This window comes from Rissa tridactyla, chromosome 6 (assembly GCF_028500815.1).
Source record: "Rissa tridactyla isolate bRisTri1 chromosome 6, bRisTri1.patW.cur.20221130, whole genome shotgun sequence".
NCBI lineage: Eukaryota > Metazoa > Chordata > Aves > Charadriiformes > Laridae > Rissa > Rissa tridactyla.
In genome coordinates, this window is record NC_071471.1 from 62,899,263 (window position 1) to 62,915,789 (window position 16,527).

At 38.3% G+C, this 16,527-nt stretch overlaps 1 protein-coding gene across 9 annotated transcripts in view; it reads left to right on the plus strand.

Annotated features, from left to right (window-relative positions):
- Window positions 1-16,527, plus strand: part of VTI1A (vesicle transport through interaction with t-SNAREs 1A) — a 276,673-nt gene that overhangs the window by 7,260 nt on the left and 252,886 nt on the right. For all 9 annotated transcript variants that reach the window (XM_054205295.1, XM_054205294.1, XM_054205296.1 and 6 more), the window contains exons 2-3: window positions 905-963; window positions 7,543-7,653. In XM_054205295.1, the coding sequence (XP_054061270.1) occupies window positions 905-963; window positions 7,543-7,653 (170 nt within the window). The remainder of the gene's footprint in view (window positions 1-904; window positions 964-7,542; window positions 7,654-16,527) is intronic.

A 16,527-nucleotide genomic window follows, 5' to 3' on the forward strand; every position in this document is an offset into this window, starting at 1 on the left:
ACAAATGGCAGTATTGCAGCTCCCGAATGCCCACAGTAATTAAGCAATGCGGGGACTTTTTATTATCTAGTGACTGAATATTACTCAGAAAGTCCCCTTTCATAATATAACAAACCAAACAGTCAAGCAATTGGAATATTTGGCAGATGCGACGCTGAATCTCATTCTTGGTTTGTACTGGATTCTCTGCCTGAGAATGGATGGTTAAAGGCAGGTTGAAAGTCAGACGTGCTCTGCGTAGCTGGGATGTAGATTTGTTGGGGAACCTGGCAGAGGATGATTGCTACATAAAGCTTATTTTTTTTTTTTTAAATTTTCATCTTTTATTACTAATTTACATAACTTACATTTTTACTGCTACTAGAAGACAGTGGTTTTCTTGTAATTCCCATGGCATTTCGTTTTGTTTGTGTGGAAGCAAAACAAACAGGGTTCTAGACCCGGCATAGGAACAGGGGAATAGAAACCTCATTTTTCTTCAGTACCTGGATTCATTATAAATGGGATGCTTGGTTTTGCACATCTCGTATTTTGCACATAAATAGGATAAACCTTTGTTCTTAAACCATAGGGGTTTTTTACCATTTGGCTTAAATATATGCCTTCTCATGCATTTGTACACACCCAGCAAGTGCCTGCTGAGATGTAACTCCTACACCTGGAGCAGCTGTAACTGCTTTCCTAACTAGCAAATGCTGCATAACAAAGCAGAAGACTTCAAGGATTCTCCAAACTCTGCCCCCCCCCCCTTTTTTTTTTAATTACTAACGTGGGTATCGCAGTGCGTGATGATGTCATGGAATAAATCCCTGGAGTTGGTTTTAACTGATACATAGAAACGTTTAAAATTTTTCTTTCATGGCAAGAGCACAATTATATTGGTATTTTCACAATTCTATTTCAGATGAGAAGAAGCAGATGGTTGCAAATGTTGAGAGGCAGCTCGAAGAAGCAAAGGAACTGGTACGTTCTGGCTTTTCATATGTTAACAGCAAATTCCTAGGGAAAACAATAGGATCATTAGTGGTAACATTTAACACACATGATGACCTAAAAATATTTAACAATAATACATTAGAAAATGAAATAATGTTTTTGAAATAGTTCTTATTTGAGGATATAAAATACCCAAGAGGAGCATATCCTTTGTTAATCTTGTGTTTAAGCGATTTAAGTTTTGAATTATTGCTGTAAACTATCACAGGCTACTACAGGCTTTCAGTTGTGGATTAGGTCTTTTACTTTAGGAATTGAATCAAATATTTACACACCTGGACTGTTTGGTTTTTTTCTTGTAGGACCCATGCATCTACTTGATTTAATCAGTCTGGTTGTCTGTAGGGCTGTAGATCTTTTTTTCTCTCTTTGAGCAAATGAGCCATAAAGATACTTAGTTGTTTGAGGTCAAGGGGGCAATGGAAGTGTGGGTTACTGATCTGAGAAGAGCATGTATATTAACTAAGCGTTAGTTAGTGATCCTCACTGACAAAGAAAGCAATATATGTTAAGCAACTATGACTTTTTTTTTTTTTTAATAATTTTTTTCCCATTACAGCCTGTCATGTCCTCCATCTGGATGAAGCCTAAAAGTAAAGTTTTGTAGATGTGGAGTAGCTGAGCAAAGGTGTTGATGACAGCTGAGATTGACTTTTTCCCCCATAGGCAATAGTTTCTTGCCTGAAGGTGCTTTTGTTTATTGCTTGCAAATGAGTTTGGTCTATCTAGTGTCAGAAATGTAATCTAACTGTTAAGATAGGGAAAGGAAATCAGTTCTCCTAGCCTGAAAGTTCTTATAATTGAGCAACTTGAATTAAGGACTTGGTTACTAACTGAACAGTAATATTGAAATTCGCTTTTTAAAGTGACTTCGGAAGAAAAAGGTCTCTAGAGCGTTTGTTGACACCCGTGGTCTTTTGGTTTAAGAATGGAATTAGTCTTGTAGACCAGATCGTTGGAATAGTGTGCAGGAAAGCTGGAAAACTCTACTGCAGGCTCACTCTGTGAGGGTGGCAAGGTTCCTAACCTCTCTGATTTGGTATTCTCAGTGAGAAACATGGTAAATATACTGTACCATCTCATGAAGATGTTCTGAAGATATATTAAGGTCTTTTGGACACTTTCCTATTCAAACACCTGAAATAAAGTAAAAATCTAGAAATTATTTTCATCTCCTTTTCACTACAACTTGACATGTCAAAAAAGCATAGCAGTACAGGGAACTTGTAGCATGGGTGGTCTGATGAAAAATAATTCAAATTTGGTTTTCTACTCGAAGTATGATTGGAAGGAGCAGAAATTGAGTTAATGACTCATTACTTTTCTCCTTGTGCCAGAAAAAGATCATCTAAATTTGTTAAATCTATTTATTAAAAGATTAAAAAGTAAATCCTGTGTCTGTACTTTTATCCTAATGATGATCTTCATTTAATGTACTGGCTTTTCTTTCACGCTTTTGTTTTAGATCTTGTTGCTAATGCTGCTAGACAGGTGCTTAATTCAATTATTGGCTTTAAGCAATTACCTAACATGTTTGTGATTAATGTCAAGGCTCGAGTTTAAAAATCAATTTGAACAAACCTGCTAATAACAGAACTGATTAAAAAGATCCTCTTTTAAACTAAAGGCTGCAGTAGAAAATCAAAATAAACCTAATTCCTTGCTACTGGTAATTTTCATACATTGGTTTTCTTCGTTTTCCTGGGTAGTCAAAGCTGGGTTTAGCGGATTTTGGTTTATTTCCTACTTGGCTAGGAAATAACACTCTCATGTGTTGTAAATATTATTGTAGAGATAATCTATTTACATTGACTAACCACTGATTGTTTTAAAACACTGCGTGCTTTGTTTGGGTAAAATCACTGGTGTAATTGATTTGGTGTAAGTGTAGAACTGACACCCAAACTTTTCAGACTCCCAGGCTGCTTTTTCAAGCCAGAGCTGTTGAGTTAGTGGTCTCTGGAGAGAAATCCTGTCGTTCTGCATCCTGTGTGGATGTAGAATGTGGATAAAAATGTTATTCTTACCAAGTTTTTAAGAAAGGTGAATGTTGTGATAACCTTAGGGAAATTCTTTTGAGTAAAAAATCTGGCATGTGCTAGAAGAGCTGGAATTAGCATTTTTGAGTGAAATTCTACTTTTAAGAAGAAAAAAACTGTCTGTGTGTTATTTGCCTTTATGTTTTATGAGGGGCCCATCACAAAATTGTTGTGTTGCAAATGCTAGGTTATTCTTATCTAGACACTTGGCTTTTTTAGCATAGATCTCTATTTTAGTTCCAGGACTTTAGAATCCGAATAAAATAGCGAGGCTTAGAAGTTTCATAAAATGCTAGCAACCCTTCAGAGCAATTTAATGCGGAAAAGTTCCTGTGGGAGGGGGAAACTTATTTTGGAGTTTCAATGGACAACATCAGCAGCACTATCTTACTTTGTTGTGTTTTTTTGAATGGAAATACCAGTGGCTGCCCTGCTTTATTCTGTATTCAGTGCTGGGAGTGTACTGGATGTTATTAGGAGCAAACCTACTAGGTTAAACACCTGAGGAGCACTAAGGATGTGGCCTGGCTTGTGAATTTGGGCAAGAGTTAGGTGCCAGAATGCTCAGCTTCACCACAGTGATGGCGAGTTTGAACATAAGCAATAACAGAAGTTTGAGCTTTTCCATTTTCTGAGGAAAACTTGAGCTTCTACAGCCAGGTAATTCTTAGTTTTTAGTAGAATTTAGCTCTTCTCTTGCTCATGTATGAAAAATACGATTTTATGACCAATAATATGAGCCTTGAAAGTGAAAACGCGTGAAGTTAGGTTGCATTTAGGTTTACACCTGCTTGGACCACTATCTTCTGCATGACTTCACATAGAAATGTATCAGCCCAGACACAAAATCTCATGTTTAATATCATGATGAAAAAAAAAAGGTGTTAAATGTCAGTCAGCCTAAATATGCATGCTCTGTCATTGTTCCTTGGACCTTACACTCTCTGATAGAATCAACATTTTGGATTTCATGGACTGTGATCCTGATCTTTGCTGCAAATTCGGTATTCACTGGGAGATGGTTTTGGTTTTATATAATAGATAAGAACTAAGACTTCATTAAAATACCCTGACCTTGCACATATAATTTTATGTATATACAAGGAATGTTTTATATGTTTATAGAACATATGAGATAAAATATATTGAGATGAAATTGATAAGAAATAAGCCATTAACTCCAGCTATCGGTTTAATTTGTAATACACCTTTGGAAAGTTAAGCCTGAGCCAAAGAACCGGGTAGAATTAGAAATTACTTTGTATGCTTCAATTCATTGCTGACTATTTAATTAAAGTCTGCTTTACAGTTTATTATTGAATATCATTTGTGTAATCAGAATAGATCAGGCTGAATAACTTCTGAGTATCTGGTAATTCTATTGATTAAATTCAGATGCTTTTCTTACTATATGAGGGTGAAATTTCAAAGTATAAGCAAGCGATTACGTAGGAATAAACTGCAGCACTCCCTTGTGAAGACAGGTAACCAGTAGCTTGGGACCCTAATTGAAAGGCATTTCTATTCCAATGCCATATTCCTCAACTGAGATCAGTAGGAGGTGAGTAAATATTGTTTCAGGTGCCTACAGCAACCAAGGAGAAGTATTCTTTTATCTTTTTAAAGTAAGTTGGAAAGATTTTAAAAGGCAGGTAAGGGATTCTTCAGCTGTGCAAAATAGAATTCCTGAGCAGACGGCACCATGTAGAGGAGGCTCCATGACCCAGTGGGCAGGTAATTAGCAGGCAGCTCAGCCCAGGTTTATAACTTCTTTTGATTTTCTGTACCTCTGTGCCATATTTTTGTGTTTCAGGCCCCTTAGTATTCTACATTAGTATTAAGGAAGTCTTAAAGGTGGAGGAGCAGGCTGTCCCCATGTGCCGAAAAATGAGCCTTCGGGGAAGAATACTGGCCTGGCTGAACAGAGAGATATGGTCACAACTCAGGGAAAAAAGGAAAGTTTATGGCCTTTGGAAGAAGGGGCAGGCCAGTCAGGAGGACTACAAAGATGTGAGGCTATAACTAGAACTTAACCTGGTTTCAGATGACAAGGACAATAAAAAAAGTTTCTATAAATACATTAATAATAAAAGGAGGAATAAGGAGAATATCCATCCTTTATTAGACGGGGGCAGTAACATGGTAACAAAGGATGAGGAAAATAATGAGGTAATTAATGCCTTCTTTGCCTCGGTCTTTAGTAGTAGGACCAGTCGTTCCCTGAGTACTCAGCACCCTGAGCTGGAAGGCAGGGACGGGGAGCAGAATGAAGCCCCCATAATCCAGGGGGAAATGGTGAGGGACCTGCTGCACCACTGAGACACACACAAGTCTCTGTGGCCAGATGGGATCCACCTGAGAGTACTGAGGGAGCTGACAGGAGTGCTCACCAAGCCACTCTCCATCATTTACCAGCAGCCCTGGCTAACCGGGGAGGTCCCAATAGACTGGCAGCCAACAAATGTGACACCCATCCACAAGAAGGGCCAGAAGGAGCATCTGGGGAACTCCAGGCCTGTCAGTCTGACCTCTGTGCCTGGGAAGGTCATGGAACAGATCATCCTGAGTGCCATTACGTGGCACATATAAGACAACCAGGTGATCAGGCCCAGTCAGCATGGGTTCATGAAAGGCAGGTCCTGCTTGACTAACCTAATCTCCTTCTATGACAAGGTGACCTGCTTAGTGGATGCGGGAAAGGCTGTGGATGTTGTTTACCTGGGTTTTAGTAAGGCCTTTGATACAGTTTCCCACAGCATTCTTCTTGAGAAAATGGCTGCCCATGGCCTGGACAGGTGTACTCGTCACTGGGTGACAAACTGGCTGGAGGGACGGGCCCAGAGAGTGGTGGTGAATGGAGTTAATCCAGTGGGCGGCCCGTCACAAGTGGTGTTCTCCAGGGCTTGATATTGGGGACAGTTCTCTTTAATCTGGACGAGGGGATCAATTTCACCCTCAGTAAGTTTGCAGATGACACCAGGAGTGTCGAGCTGCTTGAGGGTAGAAAGGCTTTGCAGAGGGATCTGGACAGGCCGCATCGATGGGCCAAGGCCAATGGTGTGAGGTTCAACAAGGCCAAGTGCTGGGTCCTGCACTTGGGTCACAGCAACCCCGTGCAGCATCACAAGCCTGGGGAGGAGCGGCTGGAGAGCTGCCTGGCAGAGGGGGACCTGGGGGTGGTGGTTAACAGCCGGCTGAATATGAGCCAGCCGTGTGCCCAGGGGGCAAGAAGGCCAACAGCATCCTGGTCTGTATCCGGAGCAGTGTGGTGAGTAGGACTAGGGAAGCGATCGTCCTCCTGTACTCGGCACTGGTGAGGCCCCACCTTGAGTACTGTGTCCAGTTTTGGGCCCCTCACCACAAAAAACACACTGAGGTGCTGGAGCGGGTCCAGAGAAGGGCAATGAAGCTGGTGAGGGGTCCGGAGCACAAGTCTTAAGAGGAGCAGCTGAGGGAGCTGGGGTTGTTCAGCCTGGAGAAAAGGAGGCTGAGGGGAGACCTCATCGCTCTCTACAACTCCCTGGAAGGAAGTTGTATCCAGGTGGGGGTCAGTCTCTTCTCCCAAGTAACAGGCGATAGGACACGAGGAAATGGCCTCAAGTTTTGTCACGGGAGGTTTAGACTGGATATTAGGAAAAATTTCTTCACTGAAAGGGTTGTCAAGCATTGGAACAGGCTGCTCGGGAAAGTGGTTGAGTCACCATCCCTGGACATATTTAAAAGATGGGTAGACGTGGTGCTTAGGGACATGGTTTAGTGATGGTTTCTGTCAGTGTTAGGTTGGTGGTAGGACTTGATCTGAAAAGTCCCTTCCAACCCAGACAATTCTATGATGCTGCATGGCAAGGCTAAATAGAAAAAGCTTTTGAAAGATATATTCTCTGATGTTTTCATGCATTCGAATGTATACAAGTTCTTGAATAGTATTATCATTAAACCCTGAAATTCAGCTATTTAATATACCTACATACAGACTTGGGATGCAGGTTTAGGCAGTCAGTTCAGGCTTTGCAATTCTGCTGAGTAAGCAGTATTTTAAGGAATAAGAATTATTTTAGTAAACATAGAGGCTGGTGGAAAATAAATCTTTAAACGTGCATATATATATGCACACACATGTATATGTATGTGTGTACATAAAAATAAATAAAATACCTTTTTCAGCTAAGGGTTTCCAAAACCACACAGCTATTTGCAGGGACTTATTTAACTTCAGTTTTACTATTTTCTTGAAATAAAATGTATTCCTCACATTTGGAATTGAAATCCAGAAATGTTTGACTAGAATCATTACTTCTAAGTGTTAATAATATTAATTTTGTCACTTGTTTGTTGACTTAAGGCTGTGTAAAGATTTTGATGAATTGCTTATATATTGCAGAATAAAAAAAACATTTCTCAGTAAAGAAGGAATATTTCTTAGTATTCGTGAACAATTTAGGTAAGTTCATTCTTGCTTTAATTACCCTTTTGATTTACATGTCTCTTCTTTATTTTTACTTGATAGCTTGAGCAGATGGAACTTGAAGTTCGAGAAATCCCACCTCAAAGCCGAGGAATGTACAGCAGTCGAATGAGAAGCTACAAACAAGAAATGGGAAAACTTGAAGCAGACTTCGTGAGTTTTTCACATATTAAATAAAGAAGGCATCTATGAGAATTTTTAAAATATAATAATGCAGTTATTCATGCAATTGAGAGGATATTTTTGACTAGTGTGAGAAATGAGTTCTGTGTATATCTAGCTGTATTTATGGACAGATGAAAACCAAACTGGGGAAGAGAATTTATTTTTTTTTTGTAGCAGTCTCCTACCAATATTCACATTGCTAGCCTTCTGTTCCTTTCCCCTGGCTCTGAATTGTTTCTGTGCCATTAAACACTGAGTGTTCATGCTGTAGGCAAAATAGTCAGCTTTTAATCCTGTTTCTCAAGGAATGACTGTTAGAATATCAGAATTGATACTTAAATTATAACGTAAGTATACTCAGTGGAAAATAATGGTTTGTTTAAGACAACTTGTGGGCAGTAACATGAAAAGCAACATAATCTCCAGTACATGGAACTTTTTAATGTAGTGTATCTCATGTGCATTTTGTTTCTTAGTCTCTGTGATTTCATTTCTATTGCACTTACATTCTTCTTGGCTTTTGTACAAATTGGTTATAAATACTACACTTTTCAAGTAATAGATGCAAACTAACAAGATTCCCTTGTCTAGGGGCTTCTGCTACAGTTATCAGTCCTCTTTTGTGACTAGGATTTGTACTGAATAGATTTAGAGACAAAACTGTTTCCTCTAAAATCCTGAAACAGTGCAAAGGGATTGCAAAATGTAGGAAAATACTATGTTAATTGGCAGCAGCTCAGTTCCTTCAGGGTAGGGAGAAAGAAATAACTAGTGGCAGTATTTTCCATTCACTGGAGAACTGTCAATTTGCACAGGTTGCTGGCAGCAGTTTATTCCTTCAGGGGAGGGGAGTCAAAGTTTATACCTGCAGCCAGGAAATCCAGCTGACTGTCACTCCTCTGTGCTTCTGCCAAGTTGACCAGTCGCACAAAAATATATTAGTTAGAAGATGGTTGTGTAAAGTTTGAGGAATGTTGAGGTAAAAAGGCTTGCATCAAAATTTTGAGGCAATCTCATGCTGTTCTGCTGTGTGAAGTGTGCATGGCCCTACTGGCTAAACAGGGCTTCCAAGAGAGAGTGATTTCTGGACCAGTAATGAATGCTGTTTGTCTTCTCGGATGTGGGAGAATTTTCGGTCAGTATATATTTGTTGCTGGCCTATTTCTCTGTGTAGGCAGAAGGGAGGAACTGGTACTTCCATATTCCCAGGCAATAGGGAGTGGGAGAGTTCAGAACTGGATGCTCTTTATGGAAGAGGAGAAATGAGTGTATGTGAAAGAAATGTGTCAGAGCACTAGGAGTTATGCGATTGAAGGAACATAAGTTTGTGCTCAGAGCGAAGGAGAAAAAAGAAGGAACAGATCGTAATAATGAGTAAAAAACAACAGCCCAAAACCCAAGGATGGCATTCAGGAGAAGAAAGTGGAGTGAAGGATGCAGCAACATACCGAAAGAAAACAATAGCTATGCTTGGAAAAACCTCAGTTATGTGGAAAATAGTTTTGTTACAACTAAATTCCCTACATAATTCCAGTTTCTAAGTACTAACAGTTTTCTAAGTTTGTATGTGAGAGTTTGAGAATCTTTTTGGATTGTTCTCCAATCAAATAGCAACTTGTTGGAAACTGTATAGGAAAATGATTCAGTTGTGAGTTCAAAGAGGGAAGAGGAGGAAGGAAAGGAAATGTTATTTTCACTCTGTAAGCTGCAGGGCCACCGAAGGTAGGAATTTGAAAATATTTGCTGAAATGCAAGTGCTTTCGCATGTTCTGCCTGAATATTGTCCTCAATGAGTTGTGAACTATTTGACTGTAAGCAACACATATAGAGTTTGTGTAAGAGCTTTAGCAAACCTTTAGGGAAAGCAGATCTAACTACTTCTAAAATGAATTCGCATCTATAGGTGAAGGGAAATTCTTAACTGGAAATGAAAGTGGCGATTTCAGGTTATGATGAGCTTACAGATTTGCTGGTCAAAGCTCTTGGCTCTTCCAAAAGGCACACAGATGTGAGCTTGCGGAGTTAAGCGTTGTTCTTTTTAAACGGAGTTGGAATCTCGGCTGGATCCCACTATATTTGGCTTGGCCTCTATTCCTGTGTGAAGTCGTATGTGCACTGAGCAGAGGACATTTCTCAATCATCTTCAAGTGTATGTTTCATTTTAAAGAAATCGTGTCTGTGAAATGAATTGCAAAAATTACATACCTCAATATATAGTCTTTTTCAGTAAGTTCTGTATTTCAAACATGGAGTGAATGCAGAACTGGCACTGGTAGTTTCTTTTATGTTCATCATAATGAACATGAGTTTTGATCTTGTGGTTATTTGTATGCTTTGTAGCATCTTCAAAATTTGCCCTCACCCAAGCAGTTACGGAAAACAGCAGCACAGCAAGATATTTAAAAGTTAGGAGAAGTAAACATGAGGTATGTGGACCTGTCCATTCTTTACTTGCAGGATGGACAACATTAAGGTTTATTTGTGACATGTAATATGCAATTGGTGACTTTATTTGGTCTTGGGCAGTATGTATAATAATGACAAAACACTGGGTTATCGCTTTAACATTATTTAGTACATGCTGTGACATCTTAATGAATATATAGTGGGGGGTTTTTTCTATGTACTTTACTATGCCAGAAGTATATTCTGCAAAACACGGATTTAAGCTTGGTTGAGCTATACTTTGAAAAGTTACTCCAGGCATGGCTTGTTCATCTCTAACTTTTTAATCAAATAAAACAAGTTGCAAGTAGGTGATTTATTTCCCCTCACTGCTAATCCTTATTATCTTGAGTCACACCTGCAGTTAGTTATCAGCGCTCTGCCGTCCAGAGGTGTGTGTGGAGGCAATGACATCTGTATTGCGCACAGGTAGTTGGTAACCCACTAATTGCATTAAATCATATCTGAGGAGAAAAAGCCACCTTGCTCCATTTTGGCCCTCCTTCTTGGAGAGTAACAGTGGTAATGAAAAAAAGAGCAGCTCAATTTTGTCATTAAAAGTACTCAGCATAGTACTATGAATAAGGATAGGGAAAATTAACAAAACAAGTGTTCCACCTCAACTTAAGGCAGCAGTGGTTTCTGATGCTTGCCTCAGTGCTGTGCAGGCTTCCACGGAGAGCAGATACCTGGGGAGAAATATAAGAATAGGGCAAGCATAAAGTGATACTTCTTTGCAAAAAAAGCCCTATACACCTCAAAAAGCTACCTTTCAAGCTTGCTTACTCTCTGTGATAAACGTATCAAACTGTTAAACTTTGTGCTGTTTTTTTTTTAACTTGCAGATGTAAATCTTGGTTTTATCATCTTATTTGCAATATCATATACCAATATTGCATTTTTGTAGCGGGATGTCGTTCCTACTGGGTCAGGAAAGCTGTAGTCCCAACCCGTCGATGAGTCCGGGGCTCCTGCAAGGACCAGGCTCGCTGGGCTGCAGAGACTGGGGTAATGGCTCTATCTTGTGGCCCGAAGTGGAGTTGCAGACCATGTATTTGTGCTTTCTGGGTTGATTAAGGTCTTGGGACCACCTACTACCGAGTTACTGAATTTTAAAACAATCATCCTATGATCAGGTCTTTTTCCGGTGCCTACCAATGCACCATTATGTGGCTTAAGCTTGTAAATACTTTGTTTTCAGCTATTTCACATGTAGAATGTCCATTGTGACTGCCTGCATGAAGTAAGTTCTGAATGCAGAAGCAGCCTTTTATTTTATTGCAGTCTTTTAAATACATGGACTACAGGTATTGTTTATTTTTTCAAATAAAGCTTTTTTTTGTTAATTGTTACCTGAAAATAGCCAGTGCTCTTTAAATAGTGGGGATAGGCAGTGGTAAAAGGCTTTCCAGATGTTATAAACGTACTTTGACCTGAATCTATCTCAGTTCATGTGAAACTGTAACTATATAAACTTAGCAAATGTATGGTTATATGCTAGCATTTGTATTCACCACAAGGATTCCATGTACTGGCTCAACATCAGGGCGCCATAAAAAAAAAAAAAAAAAAAAAAAAAAAGCGGGCATTTTCCTAAAAAGCTCACAGCTGAAGTATAGCGTTCAAATAGATGAGGAAATATAAGAATCCAGTAAGACTATATTACACAGCAATATTCCTATTACAAAAACAAGTACTACACAATCAATGCAGTATAGGAACTGTTCCTATTCTGTCATGTCAGCACAGAAGCAAATTTTACAGGTAACGTTTGTTATCAATCCAAGAGACAGAACTCATTCCTTTTAAAGATTCAGAATTGGTACTGATTTTGGTTATTCTGACCTTCAACTTAAAATAAAAAAAAAAAAAAGAGGGGGAGAAGTCATAGATTACATAGACATATACAGATATATATATATTGTACAAAATCTGACTAAACATTTAAACATTTTTAGCATTTAACAACAGCTTCAGTTCAGTCAATAGTGAAGTTATATATTCACATTTCATACCTCCTACAGGTTCTGTTTAAGATCATTGATAAAATGGCAACTGCTGTTAAGCTTTAAAAACATTTAAGGAGATAAGCAAAGGAATTTCATTTGATAAAGTTAGCTCTTTTGTATGACTCTGAAGAGCCACCTGAGTCCAGAAGCTCACCTGAGCAACTGCTACAGCTGTGTCAGTTATATTCTGGCTGCTTTTTGCAAATACTGCTACCCTTATTTCAGGTTCAGCCACCTACCGAGACAAATATTCATATGGTTATAAGCCTAATGAACAACATTTGTCAAATGACAGGTTAGTGGCCTGTATCTTTATGGATAGTCTTCCCTAGCTTTCCAGTTTGAGCTAGAAGTTTAGAGAGTCAACTGTTGCTGCTGGATTATTTTGATTTAGAAGGCAAAGCATTATTGCTTTAGAGTTACAAAATCATAAATGGCGTGTGGGACAGTTGTATATATCTTTATAGTTGTATCCTAATGCTGTTATTAAAAACAGGGAACCCACCATGTGTACATGTCATGTACGTGTGTGCACCCTGCATGGGCAGGCATGCACGCCTGTTGTGAAAACCTGATCTTGTTGACAAATTTGAAACAGATTAGTTTTTGCTATGTGAGTAGTACAGCTCTTTTGAACAGGGCTGTGGGGGATTTGTTTTAATGCACATGAGATTGAACTGGTTAAGTTTCAGAAGAAAGAGTTTGAAATATCTGACCATGTACTTTGACGATCTAATTTTGAGAAAGCATTTTGTGAACAAAAGTTCTTTCACTGTGCCATTTTTATAAATACTGTCACCTTCTTGAGATAAGTAATCAGTCCTCTACACTGCAATCAAGCTGTTGTGTACAGAGGCACTGTGAGGTTGGGTTTCTTCCTCTGTTCCTTTTCTGATGACTTCTGGTACAATGTTTGTCTGCTTGGCTGCTGCTGAACATTAGGCCAACTTTTCTATGGAGGCAAATTCCACATTGTCTTCAGTTTGTTTTTACTTCTGCCCCACCTTGGCGGGTTTGCGGTGGAAGAAGGTGGAGGCATTTGACATTTTGCAATGACTTTATTTATAATACTGCTATTTTAACTGGGGGAAAAGTGATACAGGAAAGAACTTTTTTTTGGTTTTTTGGTGTTTTGGTTTTTTTTTTTATAACATTCAAGGCCTAAACTTGAGGTTTCAATGAAAGATTAAGAGGTGGTATAACTTAGATCCCCAGTAGATAACTTGCCCTGATTTATTTACAGCTTAAGAATTTTTTAATAGTTCTGTATGGAAGCATGGAGCAGGAAGGAAATTTATTTCACCATGGAATTTTCTAGTGATGACATGGTTTTCTTTAGAGGAAAGTGTGAAAGATGGGACTTAACATGCTTAATTTGTAATTAACCTAAGGGATTATGATTGTCTTAACTGAGATTCCTGAGGGGCCAGACCAGTGAAGAACACCTTACCTCCTGGGTTTTATAATTCTGTAGGTATTGCTTACAAATAATCTTCCCGTGTTTGACTGGTAAGATACATCTCATAACACAGTATGCGAAGAGATAATATGCTGGGTAAGGGCAACGGAGCAGAAAATTTTTAACGTCAATAAAATTAATTCTTTAACTAGATTCTTCTCTCAACAGACTTCACCTTGATACTCGTAGGAAATTGTGTGTGTTTCTCTCCAGGGATGTTGCTCATCTGTTAACATGTAGGAATGGGACTGGTGAGTTTTGTGGCATGCTGTTTGTTGGTCCTTCGTCAAGTCAGTGACTGTGGAGATGATGCACATGATTTTAAAAAAAAAAACAGTTTGTGGAGTACTAGACTTGGCTGAGCGATTACAAATAAAGGTGCTTTCAGGAAGCGATTTGGTGAGTCTGATAATTCTTGTGTGGCTGGGGGCTATGAATGAAAGGCATATTGAGTCGTACAGCGCACTGTAAGCATTCATGCCTCTCTCTTTCCTTTCTCCCTTCACACACAAAATGGTTCTGTATTAAATCAAGCTAAAAAGTGGTTTATGGTAGAATGAAATCCTCCTGTAAAATATGTTTTAAGGCATGTAATAGAAATTCAGCATGGCATCAGCTCTGCCTTTTTCACTTAACATCCTTTCTCACCTGGCAGTCTTTAGACAAGTCTGGATGCCAGCCCTCATCAGCCTTTCCCAGGTGGAGAACTCTCATTTCTCTGTTTACCATGTAATTTGTTCTTACGTTAAAACTTCTACTTCTCAAAGTTGTAGAACTAAATCTGTTTGCTGGTCTTCCTAGTAGATAGTGGAAGAAGCAATGTCCACTCAAAATGACTTCTAGCCAGCTGTGAGTAAAGTGACTTCATATACAGAAGGTGAATACTGTCTTTTGGGGGGCAGAAGGAGGAAGGCTTTAATGATTTCCTCTTTCTTGGTGATTTCTTATTTTAGTCAAGTGATACTCTCCTACCTGTCATGCAAAAAGAAGCAAGCTGTCATTGTCCTGCTTTTGATAGCAGCAGTAATAAAGGTTCTGCAGTTGGAACATAGATGTGGGATGCGATGATGAATAAAGCAGAACAGAGCCTATCTCACTCTCCCTTCATTGTATTGCTCACCTGCACTCATATAAGTAGAAGTTTGATTTAGTTTCTATCATGACTTAGAAATAGAAAGATTTCAAGAAAAAACAGCAGACAACTGAGCAAAAAACCCCATTATTTTAATATGCTTGCTTTTCAGACTAGAACAACTGCACTCTCTGGTTCCTCAATGTGTTATTACTCTTTTTTTTTTTTTTTTTTTTTTCTTCCCCAGCTATAGAGAGGCTAATTTGTGTTTGAAAAATAGGGAGAGACATGTGCTACTAGTAAAGCAAAAAAATAGGGAGAAGGTACCGGTTTGACACTGGAAGGATTGATTATAGCCCTTTTCAGATTTCTTGATTTGTTTGTTCAGGGAATGACACTAGATGGCACTGTTTGTTTGCAAAGCAAGTATTTTTTTTCTTTTTTTTTTTTTTTTCTCCCCTCCCTTTTTTTTTTCCTGTTTCTTTTTTTCTTTTTTTTGCTTTGGTAGTAACTGAAATTACTGTTTCATGAATAAAATATTTCTGGTGGGATTTGCATTTCTATATTGGCTGAAGATACTGTGTTGAATGTTTTATTAACCAGCCCAGTGCAACTGTCAGCCTATTAAAGAGATCCAATGGACCCTGTTTAGCTAAATAAACTAAATAAATCCAATTCGTCAAATTGTGTTCCTGGCTGTTTATTTTCCATTCTTTTGATGTACAGTTTATTTTAAGTTAAAGCCACATAGTTTTAAAAATTAATGTGAAAATAGAATTTAGTGTTTGAAACATGAGGAGACTAATTGCCATGGTCAAAAATAGCTTTCCTTTATGGTGAAGCTGCCGTCTGGTAATTGGTGAACTTTTTATTGGTGACTGATTAAGTGTCCCATGTCAAAAATTGGTTTGGCAAACAAGTGGTTAATGGTTTTTTTTGCCTGCTTGCTGGGTTCTGTTGCTTTCATGAAATGAAACTTGAAATATAAGCACTGCTGTTAAAAGTAGCTATTTCTACCCAACTTCAAGAGGTTTGTGCTTCATCTTGATATTTGCTCAATCAGAATTCAAGGGGAAATTTTCATATGATCATTACATATTAAATGCTTGTTGAAATTCCGATTGCATCATAGGCAAATATTAGAGCGTAAAGCAATCTCTTTACATAACTGAATATATTGTATGTCTGGTTGTCAAACAGCTGACAAACATTACAAATAATAGCATTCATTATATTCTGCTAGTACAAATAATATTTTAGTTACCTTGTTTTTTGCTGAAAACCTTTGCCATAGGAGACAGCCTATAAATTTATGGTAATGTTATTGGCATAGTAAAAATTCTTCTGTGTCAGTTAAAAATTCTTGTAAATGCAAATATATTCTAGATTTGTTAATAAGCGAAATGAAGAAACATTGATGGATGTATTCACTCATTCTGGCGCTTTCTGTAGCGCTGCTTTAGTGATGTTATATGTTAACTTTTGTGTGGTTTACAAGAAATTGATGCTGCCAGGTATCATATTTGCATAGTTTTACTTTTATGATCTCAGATTTCCAAAACTGAAATACTGAAATTTAGTGCAATAGAAACACAGTTGTTTAAATTCTGTTTCTGGCTTTTCTCTCAAGAAATCTACTCTAATGGATTAAAAAGTCTTTGTGAAGAGCTAACGTGTTAGTATGAGTTTGATAGTGTTAGGGATTCTTAAGGAAAATCGTTCAATCAGTTTGTTCTACCTTTTTTTCTTACAAATTATGGTTGAATTTAACTGAAATTGTACATTTTTGTTGCCGTCCCTCCCCCAAATGCTAACCCAAGAACTAAGTAGATATTTATGCAGATATCTTCGGTGTTGGATAAAGGGATAAAGTGCAG